This window comes from Orycteropus afer, unplaced genomic scaffold (assembly GCF_000298275.1).
Source record: "Orycteropus afer afer isolate SDZICR_OR568_19922 unplaced genomic scaffold, OryAfe1.0 scaffold00063, whole genome shotgun sequence".
In the NCBI taxonomy this organism is placed as follows: Eukaryota; Metazoa; Chordata; class Mammalia; order Tubulidentata; family Orycteropodidae; genus Orycteropus; species Orycteropus afer.
Window position 1 is genome coordinate 3,766,248 of NW_006921650.1, and position 25,460 is coordinate 3,791,707.

A 25,460-nucleotide genomic window follows, 5' to 3' on the forward strand; every position below is an offset into this window, starting at 1 on the left:
ATCTTCTTGCTTTGTTGCGTCAGATTTCTAGACAAACTAAACAATGGATTTTTTTCTTTACATGAGGCCATTATGTAAATTCCCGGATGGATTATTTTCTGTTTAGTTTCCTACAAATATAAGAAAAAAAATACATAAAATTTTAGACTGAAATGTTTTGATTGAAACTATCAAAGACAAATGCATGAAATAACTCTTATGTCTTCTTAATTCTGTGTTTCTTATCTAGGCGAGATTAGTAATGATCCCATAACATTTAACACAAATTTAATGGGTTATCCAGACCGACCTGGATGGCTTCGATATATCCAAAGGACTCCTTATAGTGATGGAGTGCTATACGGATCTCCAACAGCTGAAAGCGTGGGGAAGCCAACAGTCATTGAGGTAATTACATAGAAAGAAGAAAAAGCCAAATTATATTTTTGGGTTTTTTTTTTTTTTTTTGTAATTTGAGTTTTGAGTATTAAAATTAAATGTACATGATAATGTTTTTTAGTATATTGTACTCAGGAATATATTAGAAAATATTTAGAAATTTACCATTCCTTTCTATCTATATCCAAAGTCTTTTGTTTCTTTCACTTTATATATAAAATAAAATGGATTCTCAATTAGTGATAAAACATTCAAAGACATTTTGAAGAAGTAGAAGAATCACTGTAATATGAATTCAAGAAAATAAATGCAAACTCAAACCTTGTTTGCTCCATATTTTAATTTGAATTTCATGTTCATTGAAATACAGTTATTCATCAGACACCTTATAGAGTCCTACCATTGTGCCAAGCATTGTGTTAGGTGCAGGTGATAGCATGATGAGTCTTCCGTGTCATTACAGTCCCACTGTTGGAGTACTGGGATGGAAACATGTACTTAGTGAACATTGTTATTACAATGGTACTGCTTTATGCAAAGTTATAAGAGTTTAAATATTTCACAAAATAGAAGGAAGGCTGTCTTTGACAGAGGAAACAGCACATCAAAGTCAGGGAGTTATGAAGAAACCATAGGGTGCTTAAGAGAACTACAGGTATGACTAGAGGGCAGGATGCCCCCCAGTGGGCAGAGGGTGAGAACCTGAGGTCTTGGTGTTGGTAGGGAGTGATCTTTGAGGACTCCATAAGCCATGCTTATGTGTGAAAAAAACAAACCAAACTCATTGCCCTCAGTCGGGTATGACTCATAGCGACCCCTCCTTGGGTTTCCCAGGCGGTATCTCTACTCAAGTAGATTGCCCAGTCTTCCTTCTGAGGAGTGGTTGGTGGGTTGGAACCACCAGCCTTCTGGTTAGCAGTCAAATGCCTTAGGCGCTATGCTTATGTATATGTAGCTTTTATTCTGGATGTGATGGTGGTATTATAATTCATCACTTTTTTGCTAATACCTAGCATCATATCCTCAAGATATTATAAATTAAAAAAAATAGTAATCACCTTAAACCTTTAATGGGAGTTAATACTTTTTTTTTTAAAAAAATGCATATATAAGCTAAGAATGTTTCACTGTGTACTACTTCCAACAAAATCAAAATTACAATGGTAGTTAATGACAGGAGAGTACTAAATATATATGTTTTAGTCCCTGCTGTCTCAGGATCTTGGATTCTAATTTACCTGTTCAATTCCACAGATATTTACTGGTAACTAGGTGGCAGCAAGCACACTGACGGTCGTGTTGCCAGATGGTTTTATAAGTGTTGGATGGAGTGCTTTCTACCTGATGCAAACTCTTAGAGTATTCATGCCTTGAGTTTTCCTCTAAAGTTTTAATCAGTTAAAGCTTGTTTAATTATGTGTTGGCCAAGAGTAGAAGGCTTTTCTTCATTTGAATTGACGTTTGTATTAAACTGGCCTACAATGATTTCTATGTAGAAATCTATTTTTCCAAAGGCAATGTAGGTATGTAGCTTAAGAAAGAAAATGATTTTGAGTTACTGCTAACATCATTTTTTAAAATATTCAGTTAAAAATTATTTAAAAAATATAAATTAAGTAACTAAATGTAACTAGCATATTAAAGGGAAAAACAGCATAACCATCTTGATAGATGTAGTAAAATGCTACACCCATTCTTGATAATAAAAAACTCTCGGCAAACTAGTAATAGAAGTGAACTTCCTTAACCTGATAAATGTTATTTACCAAAAATGATAACAAATGTTCTTATGGAAAATTGGAAGAATTCCATTTAAATTGGCAGTGGGGAATGACTCCCTCCACCACATCTGTTACAGACTGTATTAGAAGTCTTAGCCAGTATAGTAAAAAAAGGAAAAGAGATTAAATGTATAAGGATTTAAAAGAAAGAAATTGAACAGTCAATGATAAAAAGAATCTATAGACTAATTATTTAAAGTCCTAAGAAGGCAAGCATACAGCTATAGGGTCAGTATAAAAAATTCCATTACATTTCTGTACATGAATAACAAGTATTGATAAAATATATGTTTTAAAAAGATAGCATTTCTAATAGCAACACAAATCATAAGGTACCTAGGCATAGAGTCTCCCAGAATGTATGTAAGGTCTGTGTAAAGAAAATGATAACACTTTATTGATACCAAAAAATACCTATGGAAATGAAAAGATACTCTATTCTGAGAACATTCAGTAGCATGAAGGCATGTATCACTTTCACCCTAATTGATCAGTTACCATATAGCTTTTCATGGAACTTGGCAAGCTGATTCTACAATTTATAAGGAAGAAAACGGGCCAAGAATAATCAAGACAGTCTTAAAGAAGGAAAAAAGAGATTTCTTGTCCGCTGGATGTCAAGACTTATTATAAACCTAAAGTAGTTATCATACAGTTGTATGGATACAGGAATAGACAAACTGACCGATTAATAGAATAGAGAGTGCAGAAACAAATCCATCCACATAGAAACTATGATATAGTATGTATAGATGGTGCAACAGATCATTTTACTAAAAACTAAACTCATTGACATCAAGTCGATTCTGACTCATAGCGGCCTGCATAGGGTTTCCAAGGCTATAAATCTTTGCAAAAGCATACTGCCTCATCTTTCTTCCACAGAGCAGCTGATGGGTTTGAACCACCGACCTTTTGGTTAGCAGCCAAATGCCTTAACCACTGCAGTCATTAGGGAAAAGTATATTTATTGAATGATGCTCAGACAATTGCCTATTCATGTGGAAAAACTTCCAGTAAGACTAGATTTATCACACCGAACACAATACTCAGTTATATAGGTTAAAGACTTCAGTATGAAAAGAAAATTTATGAACTATTATATGAAAATATAGAAGAATATCTTTCAGACCTTTGGATAGGGTAGGATCTCTTCACTAAGACCTTTCTATTTGAGAAAATATAGGTAAATTTTATGATTTTAATTTGAGAACTTCTGTTCATCAGAAGACACCATAAAAAAAACAAAGATAAGCCACAAACAGAGATAAGATACCAGATAGCTGTAAGGATTGGTATCCAAAGTATGAGAAGGGGAGACATAAATGCTAATAAACTTAAGTAAAAAGCTGAATCTTACCAGTAATGAGGAAAATTCAAATGAAGACTACAATGAGAATTTTATCCTTAGTAAAATACATCGCATGTGGGTGTGGGAATTGGCCCAACCACTTTGGAAGACAGTATTGAAATATCTCAGATAGTTGAGTATCATTGTACCCCATGATCCAGCAGTCACCTCATAGTATGACAAAACACTAGAAACTCCCAGCCCCCTCCCCCCAGAAAAAACCCAAAACACTAAAGTCACATAAAACAATGGAGACTCCAAAGTTCATCAGCAAGAGAACAGATAAACTGTGATGTATTCACACAGTTAACATTTATAGCAACAGTGAACTTAAGCTTGCCCAGCAACGTAGATGGATGTTGGAAATACAATGTTGAATAAAAAACCAAATCCTAGAAGACTACATATAGTATGATACAATTTTTATAAAGAACAGAAAAAAGAAAACTAAACAATTTTATAGCGTACATATGTTTGTAATAAAACATGGTGACTTCTGGTTGGCGAGAGAAAGGGGAAAAGGATAAACATGCATATTGACTTGGAGTTCACAGGTGTTCATTATATTCTCATACCTTAATTATTAACAAATAATATAGTAAGGAAATAATGGTGAAAATTAGAAGATAATGATAAATTTAAGAGGTCTTTCATATAACCAAGACTATGTTACTTATCTGTAAATAAGTTGTGTTTTGTATTTGTATATACTAACATATTTGAGGGGCCTGGTGGCACAACAGTTAAGTGCTCAGCTGCTAATCAAACAGTGGACGTTTGGAATCCACCCAGCAGCTCTGTGGGAGAAAGACATAGCAGTCTGCTTCAGTAAAGACTACGGCCAAGAAAACCTTATGGACAGATATACTCTGTGACATGGGGTTACCATGAGTGGGAATCAATTTGATAGCACCTAACAACAGCAGTAACATACTTTCTGTATTTTGAAATATTAATGTTATTAAAAGAATTTTGCATATTTTTTTTGAGTTTTTCATAGCTTAAATTAATATTTGATCACTTATAAATCCACTGTCATTCATTCAGTAAACACTTACTGAGCATCTAAAACAGATCAGTCAAGTTCTAGAAAGGTGCAAAAAGGGAATGAGACCACATCTCCTGACCTCCTGTAACAGCACAAGAGAAGGACAGAATCACCATCATTAGCCCAAGGCCTATTACTTCAAGGCCAGACATGCTGCCTCCCTCCAGCCCTTTCACCAACCGTTCCTCCCAAAGCACCCACCACCTCTCTCCTGGGTTCGATAATTCACTGCAGTGGCCACACACAACTCACAGATTACAGGGTTTATTAGGGAAGCACCAGGCTACAACTCAAGTTCAGGAAGAACGCTCAGTTCTCTTCTAACAGTCTCTCAGAGTCTCTCTCCCAACAGTGTGTGTCCCTCGGTGTCTCACTCAGCAATGCGTGTCTCTTGTGTCTCTTTCCCAGCAGCGCATGTCTCTTTCAGCAACACCTCTTCCTCACCCAGCAGTCAGAGGAGAGACCTCTTCTGACTCTAGGAGGCCTCCTTTTGAGCCTGGCAGAGTGGCCAAACTAACCAATCATAACATCAGAATTCTAAGCACCTGAGAGAGCGAGCAAGAACCTCCCAGAACATTGCTTTGTGTTATGCACAACAGAAATACCCCAGGTGGATAATTTTTACAATCAGGAGCTCCTCAGTTGCTCACAGCAAATTCCATCAGAGTTTATAAAGACTTATGGGTCGAAAAGCCGTATGAGGTAATTTACTATATCGCAAAAGGGGATCAAAAGTAAAACAGATACATATGTGTCTGCTCTCAAGGTCTTCACATCATAATAATAAGTGGAATTAGATTGAAGATACTACAGTATTTCAATATCTCATTAGAACTGAATGAAAGGACTGCATTCTGCCATATCTGTTAAAATTAAACATTAAATATAAATTCAAATGATAAAATTCCTCCTCCTGATATAAAATGTTCTTCACTCCCTTCTGTGATTTTAAAAAAATCTTACTACAATTTATGAAATTTATAATAATGAAATTTGTGAATATATGGGCAGGGTAGCCATAAAAAGCATTGCAATTAGTTTGAAAATATCTAATGTTCTTTCCTAAGCCAAGACTTCAAGATATTTTAACAGATAGTAGAGGGTTCATACTTTTTTCCCATTGAAAATATGAATTAAGTTTTTTTGCAGGGGAACTTTTTAAGTCATGAGGATCCCAATTGTTTTTGTACACTATTTTTATTTGCTTCTTTGTGAATAATACTTCTGAGTTTAGTTCATTGGCTAATCTTTTTTTTTTTTTTTAATTAGGATTTGGGTGAAGATTTACAGAGTAAATTCACTTTTCATACAGCAGTTCACATATACTTTGTCTCATGTCATTGACCAAAATTTACAATGCAGCAGCTCCCCTCCCACTTCCTCCCCATAGTTACCTCCTCCCAGTGTCCATCCCTTCATACTCTTCTGCACTCTGAGCTATCTCCCTGTGCATAAGCAGCCCTTCCTTCTCCCATGATTGTTCTCTCCAGGGCGTGTGTCTACTTGAGGTAAATGTTTAACTCACATGCCTGTACTTTGTTTGGCTGGACCACAGTTGTGGGTTCAATTCCAGACCTGAAGGGCAGCTAGGGGCCATAGTCTCAGTGGTTACACCAGGCTCTATTGGACCAGCAAACCTTGTCCCCACTTTCTTTTTTTTTGTCATTGGCTAATCTTAATTTTAGCATTCAGTATGAACCTAGTTAATCATAACTCCCAACAGCAAGCAGCAAGAAGGTGATTAAGTCCGATGGAAATTTGACAAATTGCAGGGAGAGATTTTTCTTAAAAAACTTTTGGAATAATATGCCTTTCAGAAAATGTACCTTTTTGATATTGTTTAACATTTGGAATTAGTATTTGCAAAATACTCATTTTTTTACTGTTCTAACTGCAAATAGTATTTCCAATGTGTATCATATATTTCATTCAAAGCGCATTTGTGGTGCTATAAAAACTTTGCTGTTGTTGTTGTTAGGTGCCATTGAGTAGGCTCCTACTCACAGTGACCCTGTGTACAACAGAACGAAACTCTGCCCGGTCGTGTGCCATCCTCACAATCCTTGCTATATTTGAGCCCATCGTTGTAGCCACTGTGTCAGTCCATCTTGTTGAGGGTCTTCACTTTTTTTGCTGACCTTTCACTTTACCAAGCATGATATCCTTCTCCAGGGAATGGTCCCTTGATATTAGGTTTTAAATGCTGAAGATAATCCTTTTTCGTTTGAATCAGTTTTATCCCACTCTCTTGTCTTAGTGTCAACCACAGCTGCTACCACTGCCTGAAGTCTGGTGCTGGGATTCTATGATTTTTACAGTTATTTGCTTTTTGAGGTACTAAAGATGTGTTGGAATGACTTAATACCTATTAAAGTTGATCTGTGATTTTACAAACCATATCCTGTTGTTGACCTTGGCTTTGTTAATATTTGTAGTGGCTGTTTCTGAGTTGACATTGATGTAAGTTTATTGGCTCTGCAAATGTTTACTAATATTTGACTCTATGAAGGGATTGATTTGTGTTATTGAGCATATGCCATAGGCTTCATAGACTATGATAATCACTACTTTACTCCCATCATAAGTGCGGTATGATTTGTTATTCATGAACTGGACTGGTTGGTGTACAGTTCAGTACCAAATGCAAATAACACAGAGATATGCTTGTTTTTGACATATACTTTCCAGTATAATCCTTGAAATCCACTTAAAAGTGCAAAAATGCATTCTGCGTTTTATATTTGTGTTTTGCTTTTGAAATCTTAGAATGTCATGCTAAGTAATTCAAAATGGCTAATGCATTTACTAATGATGCCTCTGCAGTTCCCAGCACTTAGGGCCTTTCTGGTCTTTACTCTTTTGTGTTAGCATGTTCAACACACCGGACTAATTGTTGATTTTCCTGTAATATTGCTAAAAGCTATGAATTCTTATTGCCCAGAGAAGGAATAGTTTGTAAGTAAACAAATAATGAAAATGGAATGAATGACAATTCTTTTTTATTTTGTCCTAATGAATTTTGTATTCAAATAACATTCCCCTTCTTTAATATGATTTTCTTTTTCTAATAGATAACAGCCTACAATAGACGTACTTTTGAGACTGCAAGACATAATTTGATCATTAATACTATGTCAGCAGAAGGTAGGTGTGGAAAAAAATATGTTGATGATTGTTTCCTTACCTACGGAAGGCCTATTACATGATCTTTTATAACTTAGATAGTTAAGTATTTTAAAGAACCGCATAGCTAATATGATAGATTAAATAGTAAAATACAGAAAAAAATTAGACAAAATTACATTCATTATAAAATATTATGATACACTACAGTGGGTTAAGGACCCAGGAGAAGGAGCCAATCAGGCCACTTATTTCTCCAATCCTTGGGTTTTTTCATCTGTAAAATCCTGCTAATAACAGCATTTCTCTTACAAGTCTATGGTAAAGATTACGTGAGTTAAGGCTTGAAATGTGCTTAACAGAGATCCAGCACAGAATACACACTTAGTAATTATTAGCTACTTTCATTATTTTGTTTTAAAACATCTATAGGTGGTAGTTCAGTTGTATGACAAAGAAAGTTATTGGTGTACAGAAATAAACTGTAATTTGGGCCATAATTTCCTTCCTAAATAGGTAATAATGCATCAGTACTCACTAGAGTCCATCAGCAGTTTAGATTGACATATGCTCAAATTGTAAGCTCTTCCCCAAGGGTTTTGAAAGTTAGAGACAAAGGAAATATTCCAAGTGTTACATTGCCAAACATTTTCCCCTTACTTTGGTGTTTGACTGGGAAAAATAACGTATCACTACAAACTTTATAGTTAAAATTTATAAATCAAAGGACAGTTCTCTGTATAACAGATATCATTTATAAGGGTGGCGGGAGAGGAACTGATACAGAATATTCCCCTGAAAATAGTATAAAGCATCCTTGGTAGAGGACTTCTTGTTAGACTTATTGGTACAATTAATAACAATCGAGCAAGTATAGACTATTTTATTAGAACTTACTAATTTGGAATTCATGGTAATTCAGTCAATGCTGGGCTAAAATTGCTTTTATACTATATGAAATGAAGCATTTTTTGTAAAACTTGTCATATTATACATGTTTGGAAAGATTGCTTAAAGAATTTGAACCTCCTTAAGTGATTTTTTTTTCCAAGTGTTTTAGCAGTACCAAATGCAGAAAGCCCATGAGTTGATTCAAATTTTAAATGACCTTCATATATAAAAAGCAATCCCAAATGCCAGTTCTGTGGACATGAACAGAGAACTCTCTGGCTACCCTCCTACCCCCATCCCCCACAGGGGCTTTTGGTAGGATCAGGGAGCTTTGTCTTTGGGCTTAATAATTATAATTGGACACTTACATCCAGTCTAAACTGCCCCTGTAGAATTGGAATAATGTTCATGAGTGGAATAATTGCAGAATTCTCTTCCTCCTTGGGAATTCATCAATAGTTATTATATTACATTGAGCTTGGACCACCTAATCTCACCATTACATGTTCAGAGAGACTTAAAACCCACTGGCAGGTATTGGAGTCCCTATAGACTGAAAGACAGCCTGGTCTACACTGTGAATTCCTGCTTCTGAAGTCTGCTTTCAATCCTGGAGATAGTACTCAGATATCTTTATAGATGCCATTGTTGAATTGTGGAGACCCAGGATCAAGCAAGGAGCTCTGGTAGCCTAGTGCCTAAGGCACTTGCCTGCTAACCAGAAGGCTGTCGGTTCAAACCACCAGCCACTCCTCCGAAGGACGATTGGGCAGTAGTCTACTTCCGTAGCGATACTGCCTCGGAAACCCAAGGAGGGGTCGCTATGAGTCGGGTCCAACTCAACGGCATATAACAACAACAACAGGATCAAGCAGATACTAAATGGAAGACTACTAGACAACTGTAGGTTGAAAGTTAGCTTTAGGGGCTGTTTATGTAAATCAAGGAACCCTGGTGGTACAGTGGTTAAGTACTCGGCTGCTAACTGAAAGGTTGGTGGTTCAAGTCTAAGTCAGGGTTTTTGATGTGCTGGTGAAGGAGGAAGAGCCAGGTACATTTGGATGTGTCCATCTTTACTTCAAGCTGGGCTCCTCCGCTGCTTTTAACATAGGGTCCCGTGCCCTGAAACTATTTTAAAAACACTGAACTAATTGGCATACCTTTGTCCTTGATGGTCTAGCCACACTGTATAAGGTCAGGTGGGCAATGGGACGCATTATCTTTGAGAGCAACTTACTCTCGTGCCATTTCCTCTCAGATAAGGTTTAGGAAAAGAAACAACAAAAGGCAAATATCAGGATAATCGTGCTCAGACACACTCCCTGCCCAGCTGTCTCCACCTCGGAGAGACCTATTGGGACATCAGTCATGTAGAATCACACAGTGGAGCTAAGGGAGAATATATAAAGTGATTTCCCTAAATTGGGTTTCAGTGCCTCGGAGACCTGCCACCAATCTGTTGGCCTACTGTTCTCTTGGCCTCTGTGATGTCCAGATTTAGCATCCATGGGATTTCCCCAAAGTTAGAAAGCTGTTGTGACTCATTTCTGGGCAGCCTGGGAGCAGCACTTGGCCGGGTAGACAGCAGGCAGCTGGGAGGCCCAGAACCTCTGAGAGGCACGACAAGGAGAGGTTTTCCCCCTGTCTTAAGGGAGCCATGAAATGAGGTCACGTGGATCAAAAAAATGCACATAACCGACCTCCAAAAAGGAGCACTGATAACAAAAAAATTGTCAAGCTTTTTAAAAAAACGGTTTGTAAATGCACTGAACAGATGATAGACTTCTGGTAGATTCAAAAACTGTATTTAATATTATTTACAAGGATGATCTTATTTATTGTTTGGAAGCATCTTCATAACACATTTCTGCATTACTGTTTCTAGCTATGGGGGAAAATGTAGCAAGAGTAAGTTACTGTTTTCTGGTGTGAACCAGGAAATACATTTATCTGTATGGAACAAGAAATTTATCTTCATAAAACAGAATAAATATTTCATATTTTCAAAGATTGCAGATGGGCTATACATCAAACAAATTTAACAAAATAATAAGCAGAATAAATGACAGTGTAGGAGAGAGTAAAGACTCTTCTGTGATTAGGGCCTGGAAAAACTAATTAATCTATAGCAAGAAAGAACTGTACCCTAGAAAACTCTGTATTGCAAACTTGGAAGCCAAAGTTTCTTCCCTGACTTCATCTTTGGCATTGAATGTCCTTTAATATCAAAGAGGCTTCATGGGAAATGAGATCGTCAAACTTCTAGTTACTACTTATGTAATTTTTATTTTTTACTCAATTATTAAATAAGAGTAAAATATGTTATAGATAAATTCATTTTATTGAAATAAATCAGAGACTATACATAATGTAATTACTATTGGCACCTCTGAATCTGTGCACAGTCAGAAACATTTCCTTCTAAAGGAAGAATTCAAGTAATCAGTCTGTTCATGTTATTATTGTAAGAGCTAATAATTAATACTTAACTAGTTCTTACTGTATGTTAGGAGCTCTGTAGTGCCTAAGGCGTTGGACTGCTAACCAGAAGGCTGGCGGTTCAAACCCACCAGCCACTTCTCGGAAGGAAGAATTGGTAGTCTACTTCCTTAGTGATACTGCCTCGGAAACCGGAGGAGGAGTCGCTGTGAGTCGGGTCTGATTTGACGGCAGTGTTGTGGTGTTTTTTTTTTTTTTTTTTTTCCCCACTATATGTTGGGAACTCTCCTTAGCACTTTAAGTACACAGTCTCCTTTAGCTGAAGTAAAAAAATCATATGAAGTAAATTCAGATTATAAGTTCTGGGCCTCCCTAAAGCTCAGCTTTCCCATCTGAACGTCTGGAGAGAAATACTAGTACATATTCATACTCTGGTAGCATAGTGGCTAAGACACTTGCCTGCTAACCAGAAGGCTGGCGGTTCAAACCCACCAGCCACTCCTCGGAAGGAAGACTTGGCAGTCTACTTCCTTAGTGATACTGCCTCGGAAACCCGAGGAGGAGTCGCTGATTTGACGGCAGTGTTTTTTTTTTTTTTTTTCCTCCACTATATGTTGGGAACTCTCCTTAGCAGTTTAAGTACACAAGTCTCCTTTAGCTGAAGTAAAAAAAAAAATCATATGAAGTAAATTCAAATTATAAGTTCTGGGCCTCCCTAACGCTCAGCTTTCCCATCTGAACGTCTGGAGAGAAATACTAGTACCTATTCATACTCTGGTTGTGAGGATTCAGTGCGATAATTCACCTAAACCCCTTAACCAACCTCATAGTAAATATACAAAGCAATATCAACAGAGGATTAAACAATTAAAATGTTAAATATTTTTCAATGTTAAATATATTAAAATATTACAGAAATATTGTAAGATAAAAAGAAGGCCATCTTTATCTTCATAGGACCATTAGAATATAAGAAATGATTCCCAATTCAGGAGTAACATTTGAGAATCTGAAGTATTTTAAGATTTAAGAAACATAAGAGTTTCTTATTTTGAGAATCTGAATTTTATATTGGGTTGAAATGCTTAGAGGGAAATTTTGGTGAGATAGATGTTGGGGAGGGAAAACTAAAATTTTAACAATGTGATAGTTGAATTTTGCAAGAATTTTAAAATATTTTCTTTCTAAAATATTTACTTATATGGTCATCAAAGTAGTGGAATTGCCATGAGTTTATAGAGTTGTTACTGAAAATATGATCACTGTTTATTTTAGAAAAAAGTAGTATTTTCTTATGCTCCAAAAAGATCAGTAATTTTCAAATTAAAAATATGATATTTCAAATCATATGTAAACAACCCAAAAGCAAGTACAGATACTTCATAATGTCTTCTCTCTTTGGAAAGGGTATTTCTCAACTTCCTCCTCTGTTCAAATGGAGATAACACCACCAGGGTTGTGGTAATAATTAAATGAGATAATATGCTTGAAAAAGATTTGTCAGTTCTAAAGCATGACAGATAAAAAGTATCATTTCTACCACTTGGAGTTCTTGAAATCCTCCTTCCAGCTGAGTAAATTGAAAAGAATGAGGAGGCAGGTGGGAAACTAGCAGGTTAATGCAAAGCGTGAATTTGAGTTTGAGGTAGATTTCGCTTTTTCCCTTTTTCATTTTCTAGCTAGATTCTGTAATTGTAACTTGAACTGCTATAATTGCGATTTGATTATATTGTAGAGGAAGTTCTGTGTCTAATGTATATAATGTTTTTAGATCTCTCCGTCATAGAGAAAACCTATAAAGGCAGCATTACTAGCATTCCTCATTGCCAGGATTGTGACAGAACTCAACAAATCTCAAATTGTCCTTTTGCTTCTCTTTTAATAAAACTACTTCATCAAGATATGCATATCATTTTTCACCAAAATTAGATTTTCCGTTACCATATCAAGCTGAATTCTTCATTAAAAATATGAATGTAGAAGAAATGTTGGCCAGTGAGGTTCTTGGAGACTTCCTTGGGGCAGTGAAAAATGTGTGGCAGCCGGAACGTCTCAACGCCATAAACATCACGTCGGCTCTAGACAGGGGAGGCAGAGTTCCGCTTCCCATTAATGACATGAAGGAGGGGTAAGCAGACTTTATCTTGTTGCCTTAAATATGGATTTTAAAATATAATGATCTTATCAAACTTATTATAGATGGGAGATGGCCTATTGCATTCTACTTTATAAGAAATAGATATTCTAAAGATATGGACATATGAGCAATTTTCTATATTGACAAAAATGTTATGCCAACACTTCTTTGTATCTCAAACTCCGGGTCCTGGGAATCTAATTGTAGATTAGGATCAGCATCATAAATTATAATGCTAAGTCTTTTGTACCTTCCATAGAGAAGCTGATTATCTAGGGCCCTGACTTTCAAAGGAAATTGATGCCCCAGTTATCAGCTACAGAAGGACATGCAGACTGCTGTAACTTTATTCTAGGAAACTATTTCTTCGCCTTTAACATTCTTTCCAGCATATGTCAGGGACTGATGGCTGTGGTGGATTTGAAGCCCATTCCTTTGAGGCGAGAGCCCTGAGGCCTGGCCCTGTCACTCACAAGCTGGGTGACACCAGGCAAATAGCTGGACTGCTCTGTACCTCAGTTTCTCCTTGTGCTTCGTGGGGGTTATACTCTTTCATGGGGTTGTTATAATGATCAAGACAGTGTATTTGAAAGGGATTTGTCAATTCTGAAGAATTAATAATACAAAGTGTGACTTTTACCCATGTAGAGGTCCAGAGGGGCAGTAGTGGTTCATCAGTAGAATTCTTGCCTTCCACGGGGAGAACCAGGTTTTCGCCAATGCACCTCAAGGACAACGACCACCGTCTCTCAATGTGCTTGCATGCTGCTGTGATGCTAAATAGGCTTCAGTGGTGCTCTAAGACCAGGAAGAAAGGCCTGGTGGTCTACTTCTGAAAAATCAGCTGGTGAAAACCCTGTGGATCACAGTGGTTTGATTTCATTTTGTATAGGGTTGCCATGGGTCAAGGTCAACTGGTCTGTGGCTAACAACAGAGGTCTGGAAACACTCCTACCTGGGTAAATTAAAAAGGTAGAAGAATCCATGTCACTGTTAAGTCAAATTTTGATTCATAATACGTAGGCTGAAGCAGAAGTGGCTTTTTTTTTTTTTTTTTTTTTTGCCAATCTTATAAAAGTGCAGGCTGTGGAATAAATCACAGTGTGTATGGTATGTTGTTGGTAAGTGCGTTAAGTCAGCTCCAACTCGTAGCATTCCTCTGGACAACAGAACAAAACACTGCCCAGCCCTGGGCCATCCTCATAATCCTTGCTGTGCTTGAGCCCATCATTGCTGCCACTCTGTCAATCCATCTTGTTGAAGTTCTCCTTTTTCGCTAGCACTCTACTTTACCAAGCATGATATCCTTTTCCAGGGCCTGGTTCCTTCTGACAACATGACCAAGCATGTGAGATGAGGTCTGGTCATTCTCACTTCTAAGGAGCATTCTGGCTATACTTCTTCCAAGACGGATTTGTTGGTTCTTCTGGCAGTCCATGGTATTTTCCATATTCTTCTGCATCACCACAATTCAAAGGCATCAGCTCAGTCTTCCGTATTCATTGTCCAGCTTTGACATGCACATGAGGTGATTGAAAATGCCATGCCTTGGGTCAGACACACCTTAGTCTTCAAAGTGACATCTTTGCTCCTTAACCCTTTGGAGAGGTCTTTTGCAGCAGGTTTGCCTAGTGCAGTAGGTTGTAAGATCTCTTTCCATGAGTAGATCCAGGTAAAATGAAATCTTTGGCAACTTCAGACTTTTCCCCATTTATTGTGATGTTGCTCATTGGTCCAGTTATGAGGATTTTTGTTTTCTTTATTTTGAAGTGTAATCCATACTCTTTGATCTTTATCAGTAAGTGCTTTGTGTCATCTTCACTGTCAGCAAGGAAGGTTGTGTCATCTGCATATCACAGGCTGTTAATGAGTTTTTCTCTAGTCCTGATGCCATATTCTTCTTCATGTATGTCATAGCCCTTTCTGTTTCCTTACTCACCCAAATTGTGATAGTACTTGTATTCAGTTGATATCTGATAAAAATTAAATTTAAGAGCAGCTTTAAAAGGAAACTTGGTTGGAAATAAAGGAAAAGATCCCCAATAGACATAGAAGAATTCTGAGTGAGTAAACAGAAGGGAGATGGGGAAAAGCAGTGAGGTATAAACTCCAAATTAAAATTTTCAGAATTAAATTGTAGCTTCTGCTTTATATAGCAGTGGATTTTGGAGTTGGTTAAGCACAGGTAGAAATGTTTTGAGGAAAATGTTGCTTTATCTCTTACCTATCTGCTCATTGGCTTTCTATATGAAAATATAGTTCTAACCAACCAAAACCAGTAGCTGTTGTTTTGATTCTGACTCATGAAAACTCCATATGTATCAGAGTAGATTTTCAGTGGCTGACTTTTTCAGAAGTACATCACCAGGCCTTTTTTCCAAGGTGCCTCTGGGTGGACTTGAGCCTCCAACCTTTCGATTAGTGTCATTTGCATTATCTAAGGACTCAGCTTATATTTTCACTTCAGAATTGTAACATTTTTTTCTTTTTCATTGAGTAATTAAAGCAGAACCATGGCAAGAAATGAATAAGGTTATCTCTCCTGATAACATTCTCCAGATATGGAATCTTCTCTGTAGTTTTCCTAAGGTAATGTGTTCCATTATGATTGTTAAAACAATGACCAAAAGATGTTGGAAGAAGCAGCATGAAGACCACAAATGGACAGAGTTTCCTGTGGATCTCCTTTTTCTGAACTCATGCATTCTTCAACAAGTACTGCGAGCCCCACCCACACAGGCACTTTTAGAACCTGAACTAAACTAAATTGAGCTAAAAACCAAAACCAAACCCACTGCCATCGAGTTGATTCCGACTCATAGCAACCCCCATTGGGTTTCTGAGGTGGTAAATCTTTATGGAAGTAGGTTGCCCAGTCTTGTTTCTTGGAGTGGTTATTGTGTTTGAACCACCAACCTTCTGGTTAGCAGTCAGATGCCTTAGGCATTGTGCTATTGAAGCTCCTAGGACTCTAAACCAAGTTTTGACCTGAAGAAGTGCTTCCCAACCATGTCTACTGTCTCACTGTTATTGTTGTTATGTGCCGTCGAGTCGGCCCCGACTCATAGCGACCCCTCCTTGGGTTTCCGAGGCAGTATCACTACGGAAGTAGGATTGCCCAACCTTCCTTCCGAGGAGTGGCTGGTGGGTACTGTCTCACTAGAGCTTTATTAAAAATATAGATAGGTTCCTGGTCTGTGACTCCCTTAGAGACTCTAATTCTTTAACCTCAGGGCTGGGCCTGAGATGTGACTCTAAATTAAGAACAGAATTTTTGTTCTACAAGTACTTGTTAGAGAATTCAGTCATTAACTGACTGACTCCCCAGCACCTGCTAAAGACAGCATATGCTGTCAGATATTTGAGGGAGTCAGTCCAGTGGCATTTATTTGGCCCATGTTGTCTCAGATCCCTTCCCAACTTGAAATGCTTTCCATGAGTTTTAATTTAATGTTAAGCCTTAACCTTTACAAAGTATTCATATGAGAAGTCTTTTAAAATAGCATTTCTATAAATTGTACCCAATGCCAATTCTATTACTTCAGTGTTCCTATACAAGCACCAATGAAATAAGATTATGCTTGAATAGAAGAAAAGTTTGTCTCTGGGAATGATTTTACATACTCTTTTAGTTGGTTTATAATGTCACGGTAACAAAACAATTTTTTTAACCCTGTTGCCTTAAATTTAGAAATTAATCCTTTGCTTCACTCATCTCTGATGCCTTTCTTCCTTTTTGATGGTGTATATCATAGTTTTTAAAAAAGTTCTTGCCTCTGTATTTTCTTTTTGAAAATATCATGGACTAAAAATCCTTTAAAAATGGAATACTGTAAAATATAAAGAGGTACAATCAGAGATAGCAATGAAATAGTGGCCATTGCTTTTCTAAAATTTCATTTTAACAGTATTTTTCATAATAATTTGGAAAAGGATATTGGTAATGGTTACACAATATAATGTAATCAGTACAATCAGTACCACTGAATTATACATATAAAAATAGTTGAATTGGCACATCTTATTATACATATTTTTATCACAAATACATATGTGTGTGTGTGTGTGTGTGTGTGTGTATAAAGTAACCAATAAATATGTTCTACTTAATGCTACTTTTTTAAAACTCTGTGAAATTATTTCCTGTTACTCATCACCGCCACAATCTAGTAACTGCACTTTCTTCCATATTTGGTATGTGTTGTCAAAGAGATCGCAAACAATACAGCTAAAACTATGATATTGCTGGAAGACAATAGGAACCAAACTAGGGGACCTGATTTTAGGCATAAATAGCCTATTAAATACAACTAAATAATGCATGAACAACAGAAAAATTAAATACTTGTGCTCATCAAAAGACTTTACCAGAAGAGTAAAAGGGGAACCTACAGACCAGAAAAAAAAAGTCTTTGGCCATGGCCTATCTGACAAGGGTCTAATCTCTGAAATACATAGAAAATGTCAACACCTCAACAACAGGAAGACAAACAACCCAATCAAAAAATTACCTAAAGGCATGAGCTGACACTTCACCAAAGAAGACATTCCTGATGGCCAACAATTACATGAAAAAATGCTCATGATCATTAGCCATTAGGGAGATGCCAATCAAAACTACAATGAGATACCATCTTAACCTTGTAAAAATGATAATGATTTTTAAAAAAATACAACAGAAAACGGCAAATGTTGGCAGGGCTGTGGGGAGATTGGAAATCTTATATACTGTTGATGTTGTTGTTGTTGTTATGTGCCATCAAGTCAAACCTGACTCATAGCGACCCCTCCTTAGGTTTCTGAGACAGTATTATTATGGAAGTAGATTGCACCATCTTCCTTCCGAGGAGTGGCTGGTAGGTTTGAACCACCAGCCTTTAGGCACTATGCTACCAGAGCTCCCTATACTGTTGATGGGTTTGTAAAATGATACAACTACTATGGACAACAGTATGGCTCTTTCTCAAAAAGTTAGTAATGGAAATACCTTATGATCTAGCAATCCCACTCCTAGGTATATATCTAAGACATATAAGAGCAGTGACACAAAGAGACTTATGTTCATTGCAGCCTTATTCACCGTAGTAGAAAGACGGAAACAAACTAAGTGCTCACCATTGGATGAATGGATAAACAAAATGTGGTACATTCATATTGTGGAAATCTATGAAACTATAAAGAATAATGAGGAGTCCACAAAACATAACTTGGATGAATCTGGAATACTATGCTGAGTGTAATAGGTCAATCACAAAAGGACAAATATTGTATGGTCCCACTATTATGGAAAATTAGGAATAGGTATGCACATAGAAAGAAACATTCTTCAGTGGTTACCAGGGATGGGAGGTGGAGGGAGGTGGAATAATTTTCTAGATAGTAGATGTTATTTTTGGTGATGGGAAAGACAATACCAAGTAAAGGTGAAGTCTGTACAACTTGACCAAAGTAAATGGAGACATTAAGTACACAGGAAAAGGGGTCAGCTTTGGTAAATGTTATAATGTTTAATTTTGCAGTTAATTAGTTTTGCCACAGCAGTAATAACAACCAAAAATGTGTATGTGGGTACATGTAGAAGTGTATGCATGTATGTCGATAGGAAGGCATATGTGAGTGCATCACTTATAGGGTGTAGGTGTATCTTTCCAAAACTAAACTCATTACCCTTGAGTCAGTTCCAACTATTAGTAACCCTATAGGGTTATAAAATAGATCTGCCCCATAGGGTTTCCAAAGCTGTAAATCTTACGGAAGCAGACTGCCATATCTTTCTTTTGCAGAGTAGCTGGTGGGTTTGAACTGCTGACCTTTCAGTTTGTGGCTGAATGCTTAACCACTGTGCCACCAGGGTTCCTGGTTTATCTACAAACCAAAAGCCAATCTCACTGCCATCAACTCAATTCCAAATCCTAGTGACCCCCATAGGGTTTCAAAGGCCGTAAATCTTTATAGAAACAGGTAGCCTCATCTTCCTCCTACAGAGTGGCTAGTGGGTTTGAACTGCCGACCTTTTGGTTAGCAACTCAGTGCCTTAACCACAGTGCCATCAGAACTCTTTGTTTCTGTGTTGTTGTTGTTGTTATGTGCCGTTGAGTTGGACCCGACTCATAGCGATCCCTCCTTGGGTTTCCGAGGCAGTATCACTACGGAAGTAGATTGACCCATCTTCCTTCCGAGGAGTGGCTGGTGGATTTGAACCGCCAGCCTTCTGGTTAGCAGTGAAGTGCCTTAGGCACTATGCTACTAGAGCTCTAGGCATATGTAAATATGTGTTTGTGTGTGCTGCATATGTGTCGATAGAGATAATAAAGCACATAAGGGGTGCAGTTATGGAGACTTCCTAAACATAGCCAAACAACTCATGGAATTGTTTTACTGGGTTGAGGGGCTAAGGACCATGGTCTCGTGGGGTAACTTAGTCAATTGGCATAACATAGTTCATAAAGTTAGCATTTTATACTCTAATTTGATGAGTAGCATCTGGGGTCTTAAAAGCTTGCAGGCAGCCATTTAACATATAGCTATTGGTCTCCAGCTATTTGTCTGGAGTGAAAGAGAATGAAGGAAGCCAAAAACTCAAGGAAGAAACTAGTCCATAGAATTCACAGCCCACACAAACCATGGCCTCTTTTGACCTGAGACCAGGAGTACGAGATGGTGCGGGCTATCACTACTGATTTGACCAGGGACACAATAGACTGGCCTGGTTAGAATGAGGGAAAAAAATGTAGAAAACTCAAATTCGTGTAGAAAACCAGACTTCCTGGGCTCTGAGGAGCTCTGGGAGCAGAGTGCTTAAGTCACTTGACTGCTAACCAGAAGGCTGGCGGTTCAAACCCACCAGCCAGTCCTCGGAAGGAAGGTTGGGTGATCTACTTCCGTAGCGATACCACCTCGGAAACTCAAGGAGGGGTTGCTATGAGTTGTGTCTGACTTGATGGCACACAACAACAACAGCGATAGAGACGAGGAACCCCAGAGACTGTCGTACTAAGATAACCTTTTAACCTAAAATGGAAACTACTCTCAGAGGTCACCTTTCAGCCAAACAATAGATTGGATAATAAGATAAATGGTATCACCCAAGAGTAATATGTTCCTTAAACAATTAACTGTGTAAGACCAAATAGTCAACATTTATCCAAAAGCAAAGATGAGAAGGCAAGGAGGGGAAGGGAACCTAGATCAATAGAAACAGAACAAAGAGAAAGGAAATAATGAGAAAGCTGATACAATATGAAAATTGTAACTAAAGTCATGGATGAGTTTGTATAAAAATTATTAAACAGGAACCTAATTAACTATGTAGGAGCTCTGGTAGTATAGTGTCTAAGGCACTTGACTGCTAACCAGAAGGCTGGCGGTTCATACCCATCAGCCACTCCTCGGAAGGAAGATGGGTCAATCTACTTCCGTAGTAATACTGCCTCGGAAACCCAAGGAGGGGTCGCTGTGAGTCAGGTCCGACTCGAGGGCACATGACAACAACAACAGCAATAATTAACTATGTAAACTTTCACCTGAAAAGCAATAAAATATTGAAGAAAAAAAGTCCAGCAAACAACTAAGAGTTGCTGTCAGTAGTAGACCCTCAGTAGGGTAGCCTACTACCCTGCCACAGCCCAAAGTGCCGTTAAACGCCCATCAATCATCAGGAACCCAGTCCGCAACAGTCCAGCTCCTCATCCTTCTTGATGAACATTTCTTTGGCTCTGCAGAGCTCACTGACAGCTATCAAACCTCTCCTAAATCAAACAGAAAACAATTACAAAGATTTACTTCAAAGTGAGTAAGCTCCTGCAAAGGAAGGCTGAGCCTCCTGAAAAAATCTGTTTTCACATGCCAGACCCATCACCCCAGGGCAACTGTGCCCTCCCTCAGTGTGGTCTTGGTGCCGTTTTTTTCCTGTTGACATTGAGCCAGAGGCTAAGGACTCGTGTATGTATTTAGCCTGGGATAAAGCTGGTGGAAAGAGGAGCAGGTTCATGTTTCATTCTAGGCCTGTCATAGCTGCCAACTACGACTGAGTGATGTGGTGTAAATGGTAACTATGAAGGGAATGATGGGGTGTGAGGATTAAAGAATATACTCGCTTTTCATAAGAGATTGTCAAACCTACTACTGTTTCCTCTTGTTACCAAAGCATGTGGACCTACCCTCACTCAGCAACACAGGGAATCCTAGTTTATGCTTTAGACCATCTGATAAAGTACCACCTCTAATTAGTTGTCTCCTTTTTGCCCCATATCAAAGGCCTCTCTGAGAAGTTATATTTGAGGAAGAGAATGTAGGTCACTGGCTGCCAAATATTGGTCTGATGCGGTAGTCATGATCCTAGGGAATCTATAGTGCTCTGCTGAACTGTCACCATCTCTGGTGATTTACAGGACTGCCATTTATTCTTAAATTATGTCTCCCCTGTACTTTTGGTGCAGATACCTTTTCTTTTATGCAATTATGGTGATAGAAAATTTTAAAACTGCTTTTAATAATACAAAAATTGAAAACCCAAGTCAGTCCATTTGTGTAAGTGTATGAATAAGTAAGCGTAGCCATATGTCTCATATTTACTCTCATTTCTATGCATAAACTTTTTTTCATATTTTAACATACTTTAAGTATTTATTATGGGGGAATGTTGTATTAGTCTCTGGAACATAGTGTTTTGAAAAACACCATCTGTATTCACAGTCTAGAAGGGATCTAGCAAATAATTAAATAATTGGAGAAAAATGTTACAGGTATCAGAATTGAGGTATTAAAAGAGAAGGCTCCTTACCTACCTCAGGTCTAAGCCTTCAAAGTGTTCATTGAAGAGGTGAAGCCTGATCTGAGCCTTACACTATGAGTGTAAATTAGCCTGCTGAAAACATGAGAAAGAATTGAATTCTAGGCTGAGGAAACAGCTTGGACAAAAGCCCTTGGGTAGAAGAGAGCATCTGAATTTGGAAGATGACTTAGTATAGAAATAGGAGAAAAGGATCCAGGAGTGATAGTTACCAAGGAAGCAAAGACCAGATCATGTAAGGCTTTATAGACTATGAAAAATAGTTTGAATTTTATTCTGAAGCATTACAGACCTTTGCAGAAAATGATTTCTATTTAAATTTTTATTTTAGAGAGATCACACTTGTTGCAGTATAAGGGAAAGAGTAAGTGGAGAGAGGGCTGGGTGGAAGTAGGCATTGGGATTTTAGAGGACTCAGTAGCATCCGTTTTCCCTGCCAGAAGGACGTGAACCAGTTGAGAGATAAGTATCAGACAGGTGCATATCAAATGTCTACTTTATTAATGATAAAGCTAATTGGAGAATGTGGCTTAGCTCTGTACTGAACTTATCAGGCCTCCTCTGTTGGGAGATGTGGAAGGGAGGTTAGACACTATTCCCTGTTAAGTTCACCATATGATTGAAAGAGTAGACCAAACCCAAATGCCCCTGCAAGCAGGTAGAGCCCCCGAAAGCACCAGCAGGCTCTGAGCCTATGTGCCAGTTTCCTCTTCTGGTAAAATAATTCCTCCTTCAACGGGAAACAGAAAGAGATGGGACATGAGTCTAGAAGTGTTTTTCTAGCCAAGTTCCTACTCCTGAAAATAGAAGACAGAGTAAATAAGTATTGTACCCCAGTAATAGGAAGATAGCTTTTTAAAGATTTTTTTTTTTTTTTTGTAATTTAGGTAAGAATAGATGTTGCAGCCAGACACATTCAATAATAGATTTAGAAAATAGATCATGACCTAGTTTGGCCTATCCCAGGAATGCAGAGTTGATTTCGTGTTAGACAATCTATAACTTACCCTATTACCAAATGAGACCATGAGAAATGCCATATAATCATCTCAGTTCTCAGTAGATGCAGACTAAGCATTTAATAAAATACAACATTCATGATGACAACTCATTATAAATAAAAGGGAACGCCATAAAACTGGTAAATGTTGCTACCATAAAACTTGTAAGAAAATGGTATTTGATCATAAAATATTAGAATTATATCCTGAATTAAGGGAAAAGACAAAGGTGACCACTGTCAACATTTCTATACAACATGGGATTGAAACACCAGTCAGCCCAATAAGATAATAAAAATCATTAAAGGATAAAAGAATTAGAAAGGAAAAACAAAGCTGTCAGTATTCAGACATTATATAATTGTGTACACAGAAATCTGAAGAAACCTACAGATAAGTTAGGTTTTGCTAGATATAAGATTAATATCTGAAAATCAATTATATTTCTATATACCAGAAACCAATAGTTAGAAAATATAATAGAAGATGTAGTAGAAAAGACAAATGAGAGGAACCTATATATCAATTTAGTTAAAATGTGAATGATTTTTACAAATAAAATTAATACTTAAAAACATTAAAGAAGGCCTAATGAATTTATAGATATACCATGTTCATGGATAGTAAGATTCCACTTGATGAAGGGTAATATATATTTCATTGAATTATTTTTTTTCAAAATTGTTTTGGCATTATTGGTCATTTTGACTTATTCATATGAAATATAGAATTGGTTTGTGAGCTCCCACAAAAGAGCTGTATTTGGATTTTAATTGGAATTCAATATACAAGGTAGAGAGTGCCTTCCCTGCTAGATTTAAGAGCTCTGGTAGCATAGTGGCTAAGGCACTTGACTGCTAACCAGAAGGCTGGCGGTTCAAACCCACCAGCCTCTCCTCGGAAGGAAGATGGGGCAATCTACTTCCGTAGTGATACTGCCTCGGAAACCCAAGGAGGGGTCGCTATGATTCGGGTCCGACTTGACAGCACATAACAACAACAACAACAATTGTACAACTATAGTAAGTAAGTAAGTCAACACAGGGATATACAAATACAATTATAGAATAGTATAGGGAGCTTAGAAATACCCATATGTATTTGGAAAACTAATGTATGCCACTGAAGTGGCATTGCATATCAGTGGGTAAAGATGGCCTATTTGTTGTTTCTCTCTGAGGAGAAATTATTTTCCAATTTTATTCACCCCACACATATTGGTGGCAGGTAGATCAAAGAGCTAAATGTTAAAAAGGGAACTGAAAAATTTTTAGAGAAACTACAGAATATCTTTAGGACTTTGGGAATAAGAATGGATTTCCTGAGCTCCAGAAGTACAAACCATGGAGAAAAAAATTGATAAATTAGACTATCTTCTTACCTGAACTTTCAAAAATAGATACCATACCAACAAAAAAATAAGTCTCAGACTAACAGAAGATCTTTGCCCCACATATAATCAACAATGATTATTATCAAAATATATAATGGACTGCCATATATATATATATATATATATATATATATAAAGACAGTCTAATAGAAAAATGAGCAAAATATTTGAATAGACAGTTCACAAAAAAAGGAAACTCTGTTGGCTAATGACCATAGGAAAAGATGTTCAACCTGACTGGTAATGAGAGTAATGCAAAGTGAAATAAGGACATACCATTTGTTGTTGTTTTTAGTTGCTTTGAGTCCATTCTGACTCATAACAACCCTGTGTACAGCAGAATGAAACACTGCCCGGTTCTGTGTCATCCTTACAATCGTTTCTGTACTTGAGCCTATCATTTCATCCACTGTATCAATCTATCTTGTTGAGGATCTTCCCCTTTTTCTTTGACCCTCTACTTCACCAAGCATGATATCCTTCTCCAGGGATTGGCCACTCTTGATGACATGACCAAAATAGGAGATGAAGTCTGGCCATTCTTGCTTTTAAGGAGCATTCTGTCTGTACTTCTCCCAGGACAGATTTGTTCATTCTATTGTCCATGGCATATTCAGTATTTTTAGACACCACCACAATTCAAATGCATTCATTCTTCTCTGGTCTTCCTGATTCATTGTCCAGCTTTCACATGCATATGAGGCTATTGAAAAGGCAGTGGCTTGGGTCAGGCACACCTTAGTCTTCAAAGTGACATCTTTGCTCTTCAACACTTTAAAGAGATCCTTTGTAACAGATTTGGCCCAGTGCAATATGTTGTTTGATTTCTTGACTGCTACTTCCAGCCAAGTCATTTTTTTATTGATTTTTCATTGATTGTCAATCCAGATAAAATGAAATGTTGACAACTTCAATCTTTTCTCCATTTATCATGATACTGCTTGTTAGTCTAGTTGTGAGGAGTTTTGTTTTCTTTATGTTGAGGGGTAGTCCGTACTGAAGGCTATGGTCTTTGATCTTCATCAGGAAGTGCTTCAAGTCTTCTTCACTCTCAGCAACCCGCTACAGTACAACAAGGGTATACCTCTGGTGGCATAGTGGGTAAGGCATTTGGCTGCTAACCAGAA

General features: G+C 37.5%; 1 protein-coding gene across 1 annotated transcript in view; it reads left to right on the top strand.

The window, feature by feature from the left end:
- The window catches only part of SGCE (sarcoglycan epsilon), a 68,618-nt gene that overhangs the window by 28,990 nt on the left and 14,168 nt on the right, over nucleotides 1-25,460 (top strand). Inside the window, 3 exon segments of the mRNA XM_042780810.1 lie at nucleotides 230-387; nucleotides 7,630-7,702; nucleotides 12,941-13,139. Coding sequence (XP_042636744.1) covers nucleotides 230-387; nucleotides 7,630-7,702; nucleotides 12,941-13,139 — 430 coding nt within the window.